Here is a 16,091-nt window from a genome sequence, read left to right as displayed (position 1 = left end):
GCGTCTGTAACGTAATCGCTCATCGAACATCTGATCGTCTCCGTCGCGAATATTCGTCGTGAGCCGACACCGTTATATTACATAGTGATGATGATGCTCGTACTTTGCACGAGTATCAGATACTTATGATTTAACAGTCTCAAACGCGAGAAATATATTCTTTCAGAGATATAACGTTGACGCGTCGACAATAAAACCATCGTACCGTTACGCAGACTTATGCGCACTCTCTCTTTCTCTCTCTCTTTCTCTCTCTCTCTCTTGCGCGAGTGCTGCTTTATTTTGAAGTAATACTATCGACGAAATCATATTCCGTGTCTCGCGCAATTTGCACACCGTCGTTTTGCTGTTGCTACAGAAGATATCAAATTATTACTTGAATTTATAAAGGTCCATACGCGCGATACTTCACACACTTTCGAAGAACAATTTTCAAACGAATCTGAAAATAATTATGTTGAATTAATTTAAAAAATTGTATTGGATGTTTAACTTGGTTGTTAAAATGTCAAAACTGTTTGCAGCAACATTATCATGCTTGAGCGTTCTGCATAATTATTTTGATATATATATATATATATATATAATTATGTAGGCCCAATATAAAATTATTTTTTGATCCGCATCTAGCTAAATTTTTAGATCTTGCAGTAAAATTGTTCTTCCTATGTACGAAATGATATTCTGTTTAAAATGAAAGTCATGGCCAGTAATTTCACAATTAATATTTCTACAATATTTTAAATTATAATTAATTTTATTTTATATATTACGTAACAAGTTTATACATATACTAATTTATTTAAGGATGTGTAGGACATTTCTCAGAACATTAAAAAAGTTATGAAAAAATTACAAATTGTTTTATATTGTATTTGAAAGTAGTAGAAAAAATTTGGCGGTGATTTTTTGCCTGGATAAAAAAGTCATTTAGACATGCTGTAATGAATATTTAATTAATAATGAAATAATGAATGAAATCTGAATTTTTTTTATTTAAGTAAGTACTTTAAATACTCATGATTTATGTAAAAAAGTTTTATTGCGATGCAGAGATCAGTTCTGTAAAATAAACAATATTTATTTATTTACAAAATAACTAAACAGTCACAATAAAACTTTGTATAAATTATCTCTAATACTTGAAGTACTTGCACAAAAGACTTGAGAAATTTTTCTTTATGTTGTAAAGAATAATTTAATTTATAATAACAAATAGAGTAAAAAAAACTATAGAAATACATTGTTAAATAAAAGTATAACCTTATTCACACAACTTTTATACGTATATAATTTATTTGAAGCGTTAATATTAACACATTTTTTTTTATTTTGCAGAAATCATATGTCCGATACGTCCTTAAAATTGTTGGCTGACTTTATTCAATTTTGAATATTATATGCGTCATATAGTTTTAAAAAATAAGATATCAATTAATGAATTAGTATCTGGCATTCACACGACATAGGTACATATCTCTTCCTTTTACTGTACTGCTAAGGAATATAAATTTTTTAACCGTCGTCCTCTTCGCAAATCCGTCTGTTTTCCATGTATCTTTGGCGCACGCTATTGCCGGTATTGGTTCGAGGACCATCACTACCGTTATACCGAACGTCTTCCGTTTGTCAGTGGCCGTAAATTCGTTACGCGTGGTCTTGCGTGCTCGTGCGAGTTTACGTCGGTCGGTGTGACCCTCGGAACGTACCTCGAGTTCTACTTTACGGACCGGAAAGATGGATGAGAGCTTTGCGGGAGGCGAGTTGAAATAAATTTCCACAAGACGAGAGAGGCCCGCGGTAAATTTTTTCGTTTAGCGAGACCGAGCGAGAACCTCAAAGGAAGAGCCAGTTTCTACCGGCTTACGTGTGCGGGTAGCTTGCTCCTTCTCTCTTTCGCTCGCTCGCGCGAGAGTATCGGCGAATTCTACTGCTGAAACGAAAGAGGTTCTACTCCGAACGAGGCTGGTAATACTAAAGAGACTCTCCCGCCAGCCCAGTCTCTTTAACCTGCAACGGTACTGCACTTCGTGCAATTTCACGGAAGACTGCAACCGCTCGCTGAGATTTTGTATATTTAATCGACAATGCTATTTGAAAATGCCGGAATAAGAGAGAAACTCGCGGAAAGGTATTCGCGACCAACGTAACGTGATTTTAAGTCAGCATATGTACGTCTGGATATACTTGTCACATAATTATTAATAATATGATGATAAAGAGACAAATTGATTTAATTAGACGATTAAATAATACGTAACGGTAAAATATTGTGCTGTAAATAATTGATATTTTGGACATTACCAGTCTACTTCGTTAATTCTTCCAATATTCGTCCATCGTTGCCTCATTCGATGCAACAAAATTACCGGCGAACGACATGTACATAATTTAACACGTATATTCTATATCCGACTTATTCCGAAGGTTCACTCGCGACGTCGAGAAAGTACTATCGTTTGCATTATTAACTCTCATAAAATATTCCGCAGATGAAATATTTCATTATAGCGTATCCCTCGGGATTGTTCGTTGCCATTTACGACGATGGAAGTATAAAGATGCAGATATTTCGCTATAACGCGACTACTAGGTGTTAAATTTTTTAAGCCTGCGGATAGAAGTATTCGCGGGATGCATAAGAATACCGAGAAAAATTTTAGATTGCGAAATGGTGATTTTTATCAGGCACACTCGTGGAAAGGCGGGGTTTAATCGATGGATTATTCAACGTTACGGTGCTATACAGCGCGGCGAACAATGTCACCTCTTTCTCTCCCCGTTGCGGATGCAGAAATTTTGTTCGGTCGAGATAGTGCCGGTAAATCAAAGTTTATTCGTCGTGTAAATCGCACACGCGCAGTAAAGTGCCGTCGTCAAGCGGCGACAATGCTGTTACAACAAATTGTGTGCGCATACGAGATTTGGGAGTAAACTGTGTGTATAAGCACGATTATGCATGGGACACCATAGACCGCATAGAGAACACATAATCAACAACGTGCTATTTGTTTATGTTTCTAATAAAACGCAAACAAGATACAGCCATTATTTCTGCGTAGGTTTCCTATTATTCGGTTGCAAACTCGCAAATTATTCTCGAAGAGCTGTCGCGGAAACTGTATGAATATATTTGTGTTTAAATTAGTTACATCAATATAACATTTGATTTTGTACATCTTGTTAATTTTTTAAAATTATTCTGAAGTATTTAATTGGCTGTAATATTCGGATATAACATACCGAAGGATAATTTTATTGACAAATTCTTTTATCAAGTACAATTATTTTATTTTGTTGTGCACCGAGAGAAAAAGTTTTAATAAATATTTGTTTGAATATTGTTGCAATAAAATATTTATTAAATGTCAAAAAATATTTATTTAGTACAAGAGCCACTAATTTAATTTAACTACCATTTTTTTTATCGAATAAATATTTATGTATCGTAAGTGAACATTTCATTGCGATTATTCAAATAAATATTTATTAAAATTTAATAATTTTTGTCTCTAAATGTGGTTCATACATAAGTGAGTTTTATTAGAAACTAGTCGGTTAAGAAAGATTAAATTGCATCTTTTCATTCATCTGTTTCAGTCAAGTTTCTCGGTCGGTCCCATTTATTCGTCTTATTTTAACTCACTCCATTTCTACTTATTTTCCAGAATAAAGTCATGAACATTAACAAATATTCCTCATAGCCATCAATCTATTTACTATCCGCGAACACGTGCGAGACACGCGCAATTACCTACTTGTGGCTCATTAAACTATTTCAGTCTTCAGTCTTGCGCACGCGAATGTACGAAGACGCATATATATGAATGTCAAATAGAACGAAGTAAACAGATAATGGCAAACGCTCAATCAATCGAAAGCGTAGAAAGATTTTGGCAAAGCTTTTGGTAATATACATTACTTTGTATTATATATTTTTAATATGCAAAATTATTATATTTCAAAATTTATGGTTTTATAAAAATAATAATTTTATAATTATATAATTATACATAGTATATTTATATTATATTATATTATGAAATTTTAATAATTTATATAATTATATGATTATATAAATTATTAAAATTTCACATAAGAAAAATATGTGAGCTCGACTAAAGTTCAACTTTTTGTTATTGCGATAATTCAGCGAGATTAAGGCACTCGATTATGTTTTGTGCGAACAATCGTTAAATAAATAACGGGGGCTTGAGAAAACATTACGTTAACTTTTTATCAACTTCCTTTAATATATTTATTTTGACCAAATTATTCGGCATGTCGTATCTCGTATATAATCTGAATCTTATGAATAAGTATAAGCCAAGACATTTGCTGCGTTCCGCCCGCCACAATCGAGAAATACGGCTCTGCCGCGGCGCCGCGCCTTAACAAGAAGATGTATGGGTTGTACAAAAATGTTGCGTCGCCATCGCGTTGAATCGTTAATGAATCCATCGCGCAACGCCCACGCTCGCGGGATGTCTTAATGAAGGCAATTCAATTAGTATGCGCGGACGGAATGGAAGAGATCACGAGAAAAGCACGAATCTCTTCCGGACCTGTGTCCCTTTCGTATTCCGCCTCCCGCGACTTGCATTCTCAGCGTTCCGTCGTGCGAAATATGCGCATGCTTTATAGGGCCGATGAAATGTGTGAATTTAATTTCTCGGTGCTGCGGGCGCATAAATATGCATCGTGCGGCGCGCTCGCTCCTTCCCCGCGCTCTGATTTATGCGCGATTACGCATTTACTGGAGCGGCGACGGATTCCGCTGACCGAGGACGGTCAGCGGTTTCGATATTGTCCGGATGAAGGGGAGGAGACAGCATAAAAGGACCGCTGAAAACTTTAATCGATAACCGGGGCTCTCTTCCCGATAATCCGATCCAGCGGCCGGATCAATTCATTCCGCGGTATCCGCACTTTAATATAAATCTTGGACCATAGTTATTTTAGATTATATATAGGAAGAATTAATAGTAATCTCCGTCTTTTTCTCTTCCGAAATGGAATGAAACCGAAAAAATTTTCACACTCAGAGAAAAATTTCCTAAACTTTAATAAATATTTATTTGAATAATACTAATAAAATATTTAGTTACGGTGCATAAATATTTTTAATCTACAAGAAAAAATACTTAAATTAGTGGTCCTTGTACTAAATAAATATCTATTTACAGTCAATAAATATTTCATTGGTACTGTTCGAATATTTATTAAAATTTAGTAATTTTTCCTTCAATGTATGTTATAAAAATGTTTTATCATGTTGAGTATTTTATAGTGATTTATAATTAGTACACTGCATTAACCCCTTGAGGATCACAGGGTTTTTAAACGACTGTTACAATTTTAGACTTGAAATTTTGTTGACTGTGCTATTGCATCGATCTATGAAAAAGATGACGCTGCAACCGTCAGAACGGATATATTGGCTTCCGATCTGGAAGGGTATAAAATTTTTGTTCCGTATTTAAGTTTTATATATTTCTAAAATAATTATTTTACAGCATTTGCAGTAAACAAATTTACAAAACACAATTATGAAAATATTATTATATCGAAATGTGGGATATAATAAAGTAATAAAGAAACATTATGTGAAATTACAGCAATTCACTTCGTAATAAATGTACAAGTGTATATTTTATTAAATAAGCAATGAAACTTACTTAAATCAAGGATCACTGATATCGCTTGCAGTTTTCTACATGTTAATAGTTTGATTATTTGTATCAATGTAATATTTGTTTGTTTTATTTCTTTCAAAGCTCTCATTCAATGATGTACGGTAAAATCAGCGATATTAATTTTTCTCGTTTCTCGCGAAAAATTCGCATTTGTATTATCGGATAAATCGATTTTCGTGGAAAATGTAATATAGGACTCTGGGCATATGAATCCTTTTCACTTTCGGAGCACGTACGACGACCATGAAAGTTAATCAAGCAACCCGACGCATCGAGTATTAAATTAATCCCAACACGTTGTGTGCAGAGCTCGCGAGAATGTAACCAGCCGCGACGGCTGATTGATACAAATTGGCATCAATTTCCTTCAATTTGCGAGGGATCTCACAATTTTACGACGCTAGGCGGCATCTGCCGACGTTGTCGTGCGCCTCTTCGGCGGCAAGGCATTTCTCTTGTAAAGTGCGGATCGATGTAACTGGCTGTGTCGTCGGTAAAGTCGGAGATATTATTTCAAAACGAGTTGGATAGGTGGCGTACATGCCGTATATTTCTCTCAGTTTTGTTATTTATATCAATTTCGTTGAATTGTTAATTTATGCTGAGTACATGCTGCATCGATCAACAATGTTGCATCCGGCAGTGAGATCTGGCTCAACATCCGATCTGGCTCTACACTAATTAGAATTTAATTAAGAATTTCAATTTTTGGTTTTACATTAATTAAACATTTAATACTTTAATCTCTAATTAGTTTTAACAGGATTTGTGATTTTTAATAATGTCCTTCGCGAACCGGTTGGGTAATTTCTTTTTTTTTTTATCGTATCGCGGTTAACGTTTTGTTGAATATAAAGTAGGGAAGAGTTGTTAAATGCGCACCGGTCTTTTAAATTATACCTCTTCAATATTAATACCTTATATTTTATAAGCAAGATTTTTTTATATTTTACGATCATTTTATACATATTTTTACATGATCATACGTTGACTATTGTTTGCGAGTTCTTCTTACTACAAAATACATTTAACCTAAGATATTTTTCCAGTATTTTGAATATCTTTGAATAAACTAACTTTTGTGGGCTTGCGCTCTGAACCTTCACGTTTCAGCCTGAGATGCAAATCTTTTAATTTATCGATTGATTAATTGCATTATGCGCAAATGCAGCGTTACTCTAAAGCTCTAAAAGTTGTGTTTGTATATAATGCGATTGATCAGTCGATTACTATATATAAAAACTCGCTTATATTAAAATATACTATTCAAAAGATTCAAAAGTATTGAAAAAAAATTGGAAATTGGATAGTAGACTACTTATGCTATACACGTTAGCTCCCGATTCCCGTTCAAAACTATTGAATATTGTTTATGACTTATTCGTGACTTGTGCCATCATGCTACCGTACTTAATCAGAAAAAGAACCAAATTTATATTTTTTCAATGAAAAAACATGTTTTTTCTAATTTTTTTCACTAAAAAAAATTATTTTATATATCTTCAGTGATAACATTAAAAAAAATTTGATATAACTGATACTCATGTTTAATTAATGTATATAATAATAATTTAATTATTTAATTTTATAATTTTTATATTTTAATAAAAGAAGGTTTATTGTATAATATTTTTCATTTACAGTACATACATTTTTGCAATTACTATAAAAAATTAAATGAGTATTTTTATAAAATATCTCAAGTTCCATAAATAGTATCATTACAAATTTTATCATAATAAAGGATATTAACATAAGATTGATAAGTGATAATAACAAATCTGATAAATAATATAAACATGTTAATAACAAAAATAAATTTTTAAATTAAGTTTTTTACTATGTCCTTATCTTTTTATTACTTTTATATTTATTTATTAAATATTAAAATTTATTAATGAAATAAATATTAATGATTCTTTGCATATTTAATTATTTTAATTTATAAATTTGATATTCTCAAAGGTGACTTGGGAAACTTATGATTGGTCGTAAATAATTTGTAAGGTTTGCTTGAAAACGTAATTAATTGTACATTTATTTATACAGTTATTTTTTTTTTTCTTTCTATCAAAGAATGAAAATTTATATACGGCTATGAATACCAGTCTTAGGCGACTGATTATTTAAATCACACTTTTTACAGCATATTATAATACAGCTAATAATAAATTAATTTTTATTAGTAGAATGATAAACATTGTAGTTGTAAGTATCTGAAACATCAAGCTTCGATTTCCATTCATTTTTTTCATTCATTTGCGTATAAATCAGTATTATTAAATGAGAAGTATAAAAAGTAACTTAAGTGGTACACACTTGGCAACTCTCCTCTAATGAACGACTTGCTAATGTCGATTCAAATTTCAAATACACTGATTCAAATACAAAAAAATAATGAATTTATCTGTAATTTTATTGAGATATAATTTGTAATTTTCTTTTTCAGCTGCCGGATCTGAACAATCTCGACGAAAAGGTGAGTTCGTCACGGCTATCACAATTAACACGTGAGTTTGCATGAAAGATACATATGATAGATACTCATAAAATGAGGAAAAATTTATTATATTCTGTTAAGAAACGGAGAGATCGCGGTATTGGTATAAATTTCAAGTCTGTGTACAATAATTGCCGTTAATACACGTAACCGATATATTTAGAAAAATCTCTACGTACGGATGAATTATGCGATAGGTGACAATCGCACTGCGTTAAGTACGGACTACGCGATTTAAATATAGACGAAGAGGAACATTTTGCAGATGCATAAAAATTATAACGTTAATTTCGCACGGAAAATTACATGCTTACGGGACCATTATCATAAAGTGGCGAGTCAACGCGATACAGGCGATGAGAGTGCAAAAAAATTCTAACGACTTCGACTTATCTGCCGTCTACCTTATCATCTGTCTATTTTTGTCCAGCATCGTTAATACCACCTCGAATTAATCATAATACGATACTAGATAGTCTCACCACTACGATCTTTGTAATTTTTGCGTTACGCTTGCATACTTTGACTTATAGAAAACTTATCGAACACATATAATTATGGAAACACGTTTATCGATCAGTTAATATTGGGTTCGGAGCGATGCTCCATTACTTTTTTTTTATCGAAGTTTTTTATACAGGTATCTTGAAATTCTTATTTTCATTATGTTCATCAATATCACGTTGTGATGCACAGAAATTCAAAAAGGTTACATTACGCTACATTTGAAAATATTCCAAAAGATTATTTACGCTATAGATTATTATAGATTTTTTTTGTTGAAAAACAGTTTTCACTTCTGAAAAATTTGAAAAATTGTAGGTGAAGTGTAGATGTGTCAATGCGAGAATAATCAATCCGCGTTGCGCGTTGGGAATGATAAAATATCAAACCGGGCAACCTATTGTTACTCTTCCTTCCTCAAATTCATTTTTCTTCGGGAGGATTCTTCGGATCTTCTCGAACCTTCATTTATATTGAATTTTTACGTAAAACGAGATTCGCGAAAGAATGTACCGCGAAGTCACGTTCGCAGTTGCGAATATCCGAGGAATGTCAATCATCTCGTATCGGCGGTAGGGCGATAGGCCACCTGTTCCGAGGAATTGTATACGGCGTTTGAGGGGAACGTCACGTAATAACTGTTCTAATTATCATATATATGCCATATCGATTTATTAAGGCATCGTTACATATATAAATTAAATACCGTGGGATAATGACGAGAAGAATCTACTCTTTTTTAGTTGATACATTTTTTTTACATCCATCTTAATTTAATATTTAACTCTCTAATTTAATTTTTTTTTTTTTTTTTTCTTTTTGACGCACACTCAATAAAGCGTAATCGAGCTCGCATTACAGAATGTACTTTAATATTATTTATAATGGCTATTGCTCTTGCGACAAGTAACTACGCGAATCTCCAGGAATTGGCGGAAAAACAAGATCCCACGTGAAAATTTAAATTAATCACGTTCATTAAAACTCCCTTCTTTGTACTTTTTCTCAGCTCCACAATGGAAACCTACTCCTCGCTACTCCTCCACGTAATCGTCAGTGTTGTTGCGTAATTCAACTCGAAGAACGATTCTCTTCAATTTTACCGCGGCATTGCTTATTATCCAATTTTAGCGGTCGTCGAACTTCTCGCTGACGAAAATTGCACGCGTTTATTCATCCGTTCCGACATGTATGTACGAGGCCCAATTTTCATATGTTGGCACGTGGGTTTATATTTGGACGCGGATCGGCGGCGGCGAGGGGGAGGAAGGGGAGGGGGGGGGGCGTCGTTCACGTTCGAGTCGAATACGAGAATCACGTGTGCGTAATTCCGCGTGCTCTGGTTACGACCTTCGTGCGATCGTATTGCTACCGCGCGTCCGCACCGGGTAGCATAATCGACTATACTCTCCTCTGACATGCAAATGACGCCGTGCAACATTCAAATTGTAGCCCGTATTCCGGCATAGTTGCACACCGACTTTTGTATTACACCGCACAGCAAGCACGGTGCGTTACGCGGCGATAAAGCGGCTTTATTAGATTGCATTTCGCAGTCGCGTGTTGCCGGCGGTTTCTGTGGAAAAGGGAAATAATGATCCGTACACCTTTGTTACATGAGAATGAATGGCAGGAGTAATGCGTAAGTAAAACGCGAATGTTCTTCCCGCAACACATATGTAATTCGTGTTCACGGAGTAAATTAGTATCAATGCTATGTAATTGTAATTCGTTGACGAAATCAACAGTTAAACGAGGTCTCTGATTAGTGCCGAATGTAACAACGATAATCCAGTTTAAGTGCTTAAAATCATCATTGAATACAAAGAGACTCGCGTTCAAAGGCAATCTTCGCCACTTACCGTCGATTTACTCAAACGACGTATCGGATATAATTTAGACATTCTATGTCGACAGACTATGTTAGATTGGTACCAGGTAAAATTAATATACATTCGTACACGTACGTACATACACACCTATATACGCGCGCGTGATTAAATCGAGTGTCATTAGCGCTCAGTTAGTGTCTGGGGTGAACATTCTGTCGGTGTCTGCCGCGCTGCGCCGCGCACGTGACTGTTGCATTTGCAGGTGCAAAGTGTCGTCGACCAATGAGGTCGTCGATCGTTCATCGTCCGATCGACTATTTTCACGCGTATCTAAATAACTCCGATGGTGTGATGACACGCTGTCCTCGAAATCGAGATTAATATGATAACTTTGCAAAGATATTCGCTAGAGATCGCAGCCACCGGTGCTCGCTAAGAAGAAATTAGTTTCCGGATTTTACCGTGTAAAATATAAATTTTTGATTTGAAGCCACGTATATTTCGCTGATTATAATTAGCGTGATTTTAACAACAATGCTTTTTAACGTAACAGATTAATTATGTTTTTTTCCCCTTGTTTTTCAATTACTCGTCGACAAATTGTTAAACGAAGGAGTGTTCGGATTGTGCACGGTACGCCGCGTTCTATCATTATCTCTCTCTTGTATAAATAGTTCCACGTATCCTAATAGCGCGATACTCGAGTGAGCATCGCTAGACGCGGTTATTCACTTTTATGCACAGCAAAGTCATTATGGAAGTTTGAGGGAAACAGGCCACGCGCACACCTCGTACGCTTTGCATGTACGTATAAACTGTAGTTTCCTAATGTACTTCTAATGTTCTTGTGCAAACGGTTATTTCTAACGGCGCGAACGACAAGTCAACACTTTTAGTGCGGATAGTCGCAACGCGCTGGTACGACATTTATGTATATAAATCATCGACAAACTTAGCATTATCATTGCACTTAATGCATTATTTGTGTTATTGATTTAAATCTTATCATATTAGTATTGGAAATATATCACGCAGATGTTGGCTTCGAAATGTTAAAAAAAAAAAGAAGTTAAATGATTTTTCGCGATCGGAGGTAAACAATGTTACGCGGCGGGAGTGATTATCTTACGCTCGCGGTTGCGTAACGATATGTTTTCGTTCGCGAGCTCGCGCGAAGCAGAATTGTAACGTGACGGGAGAGAGACCGGTTCCGAACTCGCGAACTCCGGGGGATCGGTTCGAACTGGTTACCAGGCTCGGAAGCCATTATGCCGCTCTGATGTCAATAGTGAGAATAATTTCAGTCTTTGTTACGCAATGATTTGTTTTCAAACGCAAGCTGCCGCGGATCGCGGCACATGACTAAGGAGCTCGAGCTCTGGTACTTCCGAGCACGGAATCGGCCTCTTAATCGATTCCTTACCGAGTTAGAAGACCGCACCTCGCCGACTACGCTCTTTCAACGTTGATTTAATGTCCGCGCGGTAATAACTTTACTCGGTGTTGCGCAACGATTGTTTTCGAACTCGGGGTGGAATTGCTCGTTGTAAGAAAGAGGGAGGTAAGAAAGAGGGAGGAGGGATTATACCGGTTCGCGGTATATACGGCACGCTCGCTTGGCCGTAGGTGCCTTTTAGAGGTTGAGAAAATATCTGTGTCATTCGTGACGATCGGTCGCTGCCGTCAAGCTTGCCAGATACTCGTTGTAAACAGGATGGAATTCGCATGCATATTCAAGTTGACGCGCGCGCGCGACGGCGGTATCGAGGTCGCGGGCTTAATTTTCGCCCGGGGATTTCAGGCCGCGAGAGAGTAAAAGCGTTTTTCGGTGAAAGTACAGCGCGGTGAGCCCCGCAGGATCGATCAATTGGGTTAACGACTCCTTCAGTAGACACGTTCGCCATTCCGAGCACACGGACTCGAAGTTGCGCGATTAACCGGGATGGTTATGACAGGAGAAAACATCCTCGCTGAAGTAACACCCGATAAAATTGATGCTCATTATTCTTTAACGACCTTACGATGACGTACGAGCAGTCGTAATTAGATGGATCATTTTCCATAATCGTATCATAATATCGCGACATTACTATCACCTTCGATAATGATATAATTTATTTATAGCTCTCATTAAATCGAATATCTGGTTGTCTTTGAATTTACATTTAATCATTATTTTATTTATATTATAATTTTTCTTTTAAGTGTATTAAGTAATTTATACATTTTTTTCCACGTTATTTACAACACTTACTAATTTAATGACTGTCGTTTTTCTTCAAGGACTTCATGAATCGTTACAATTAAATTCAAGGTAAAATAATAAAAGAATAGCTCACTTGAAAACAAGAACATAATTGCTAGTGTAATTTTTTTTTCTATTAAAAGTAAATTACATTTAAGATGATTTACATAAAATGTATGTTATCGGACGGCTATTTGTAACGGATAATCATTAATACACGGAAAATACAGTTTCCTCTCGTAATTATTGAAATGCGAAATCGTCATCGTGCATCTGTCATCCGCCAGCGATGTCTGCTTTGAAATTCCCAAACTTGCTTTCGCATATTATGTGCAAATTTTGCGCCCACCACCGCAAGCATGTGCGAGGAACGCTCATGTTCGGCGTCCATTTACAACACCATCATTTACACTTTGCAGTGGTGCATGTGTGACGCGAACTAACGTACAACTCGCGTACCACATGTGCATACACAATAATTTCAATCTCTCCTAAGAACGATAATTTTTAATTTTTTTAGTTTTGTTTCCAGACAAATCGATCGTATAGATTTGATTTGCAGTTAAAACTGAAAAATCTTTTCGCTTTAATGATTTTCAATTCTGTTTTTCATTTAATTTTTATCCTATGCGTTATTTTGATTGTTTTTTTTTTTTTACAAAATCGAAGATTACAAAGTAATCGAAGAATAGCCATTAAAAAAATCTGTACAACGAAACAATAATTTTCTCTTTTAATTCCCATATAATTTTAAATTGTAATAATTACAAAAGTTTTTGGAGCGCTGTTTCATAGTTCTCGTGAGAGCTTTTACGCGAAATTTAATATTACGGTAATGCGATATTTCGCGACGCGAATAATATCACATCAGGGATTCTCGACTCACGTTACGTCGGCGATTAGCGTCCCTGAACGTCGCTATATGTACGTACGTTAATTTTCTAGTAACTCGCATACGTGTGTTACACGCGTACACACGTGACGTATATGGTCGGGCTTGATAAACAACAGTGGTTGCCAAATCGCGGCTATTAATAAATGGAAAATCATTTGCGTAATGAAACGCGTTCGGCCGAACTGCTGATGTTTCGCAGAGCGGACGCGAATCTCGCGAAATGTCGCGTTCGATATCGCATTAAATCGTTTGTTTCGACGAGGCCTCATGCTGAATCTAGTCGGCGAAACGAAGCGTTGAGTAGAACCGTTGATTTCACGTGATATGCTGAAGCGTGAATAATCAGAGAAACGTTTATCTGTAATGACAGCCGCAGCAGATTCGATTACGCTTGGTTTTGGTAATTGGTGCTTCAGTAATTACTACGCGATAACATGTTACACAGTCCCTGCGATTCTTTCTCAAATCTCGCTTTCTGACTCTTCGAATATTAAGTTGGCGAATTCCCCTTGAGCGCGAGAGGAGCGATGCCGATGAGGAGCAGCAGCAGCAGCAGCAGCGTTGAGTAGAAGAGAATCATTAATTTCTCGCGATACACTCTGAAGCGTGAACTTAAAGCAGCGTTTTATCTCGAACAGCGGCCATAACAGATATGATTACGCTTAGATTCGCTAATTGGCGCTTCAAGGACTTGATAATGAGTTACGGTAATCTATGAACCTGATTTCTTGCCTTCACACCTCTTTGAAGATTTAAATTTATTCTCTTATATAACAAATGTAAATATTTACGCGGAACTAGAAACTGTTAAATAAAATATTTGATGAGTTGCAGATGCGAATTTACATAAACTACCGTTCGCACGCGTTTACATATCTCATTAAATATCAAGTGTCGAATTTTTTGATGACTAAAATAATAATTACATTACTGATATCAAGTTCTCTTGCACGCGATTGAAATCCCCTTACGTTTCCGTTCGTAAAAACGTCGATAAGTCTGAAAGAATTGGAGAAACTATTTTTGTGTAAAGTAGATAGTTTCTCTTTATCTCTCAGACAAGATGTTATGGCTGCAAATGCAAATAGGTTAATGCGATAATTTAATATAAAGCTTCCCGGGCGGGCGTTAACCTCTCGAGTACATGAAGAGCAAGAGCTAAAGGTAAAGTATACCCTCGGCTACAATGACGTGTATCGCGCGTCACTGCACATACCTGAAACGATAATTTGCCGTGACGTGCAATGTGCGTCACTACAGGGAAGAAAAATCACGGTATTACGCTCATTTGCAGAGTATCGGCGCATGACTGCGATATACTCACGTTACGCTTGAACGAGGACGATAATTTTCTTATGAACTCGCGTCTCTCCCTCGCTCATTGCTGCATCTTTCCTCTTGAAAATCGATAAAAGCTCATGGGAATTCTTCTCTGTCATTTGCATTTTCTCTGTGCGTGCGAGAGCCGAGTTGGAAGCCTATTTCCAGTAGAGGGATATAATAAGCAAGCTGATTACTCTAATTATCGTATATACACAGGATTCGTGATTCCGCCTTGCGTGTCTTTTTGCCCGGAGTTGTGTAGAGTTTAACGATTTAAGCGTGTATGAACGGAAAGCCGAATCCCGGAATCAAAAGCAGTGGATTTGAGTAAAGCCGCCGATTGAACTCTCTAGGAACGTCATTAAGCCGACGGCGACAAATGCCGGCAGCAGGATCATCGGGATTGCGTTCAATTAACATTTCTCTGTAACCCGCGACGCGAACCGTGTCCGTTTGTCCATTAATAAATACTCTGGAATCGCCTGGTGTAACCGCTCGATAGATAAATAATGTAACCGATGCGGGTTACGAGATCGAAGCTGCGATCGGGGCGAAGTGTAGGTGTATATATACCGCGTACACGCGGCGTGGCTCTGTGTGATTTACATATAGCAATTAACCCTTTGCGGTCGTGGCGTTCGCAACGGCGGGGATTTATGTGCTGGAGGGGCGCATTGCGAGAGACTTGCAAATCAAAGGGCAAGTTTCACTCGCACGGTGAACGCGTCTATAGGGTGCCGATCGATTACCCGTGACAACCTTTCGGACGTCTCAATATAGTCGCGTAGACTTGTGAAAATTTTATTACATTTTATTGATTTTCGTTTAGACGCGGAATGTAAATTATTTATTTCAATCAGATCGGAGAATTCTCGAATTCTGGTGAGCTTTTATTTGAAAAAAAAAGGTTGTTTTAATCGCGGACTTTTAATTTCAATGACTGAGATTGATATTATTTCTAAATTGGTTTATGAATTTGCGCATATTTACCAAGATTTTTGTCTCGATTAATTTCTGACGTTAAATAATAATAAATTTATAATAATGATGGAATTTAAATTAATGAGAAAGTTAAACGGCATCTTGTTTCAAAATT

At 36.2% G+C, this 16,091-nt stretch overlaps 1 protein-coding gene across 4 annotated transcripts in view; it reads left to right on the top strand.

The window, feature by feature from the left end:
• Positions 1-16,091, top strand: part of LOC105202334 (sestrin-3) — a 192,487-nt gene that overhangs the window by 62,220 nt on the left and 114,176 nt on the right. For all 4 annotated transcript variants that reach the window (XM_011170797.3, XM_011170794.3, XM_011170795.3 and 1 more), the window contains exon 6: positions 8,146-8,175. In XM_011170797.3, coding sequence (XP_011169099.2) covers positions 8,146-8,175 — 30 coding nt within the window. The remainder of the gene's footprint in view (positions 1-8,145; positions 8,176-16,091) is intronic.

The sequence above is a fragment of the Solenopsis invicta genome, chromosome 5 (assembly GCF_016802725.1).
Source record: "Solenopsis invicta isolate M01_SB chromosome 5, UNIL_Sinv_3.0, whole genome shotgun sequence".
Classification (NCBI taxonomy): Eukaryota; Metazoa; Arthropoda; class Insecta; order Hymenoptera; family Formicidae; genus Solenopsis; species Solenopsis invicta.
This window is presented reverse-complemented; position numbering and strand designations above follow the sequence as displayed.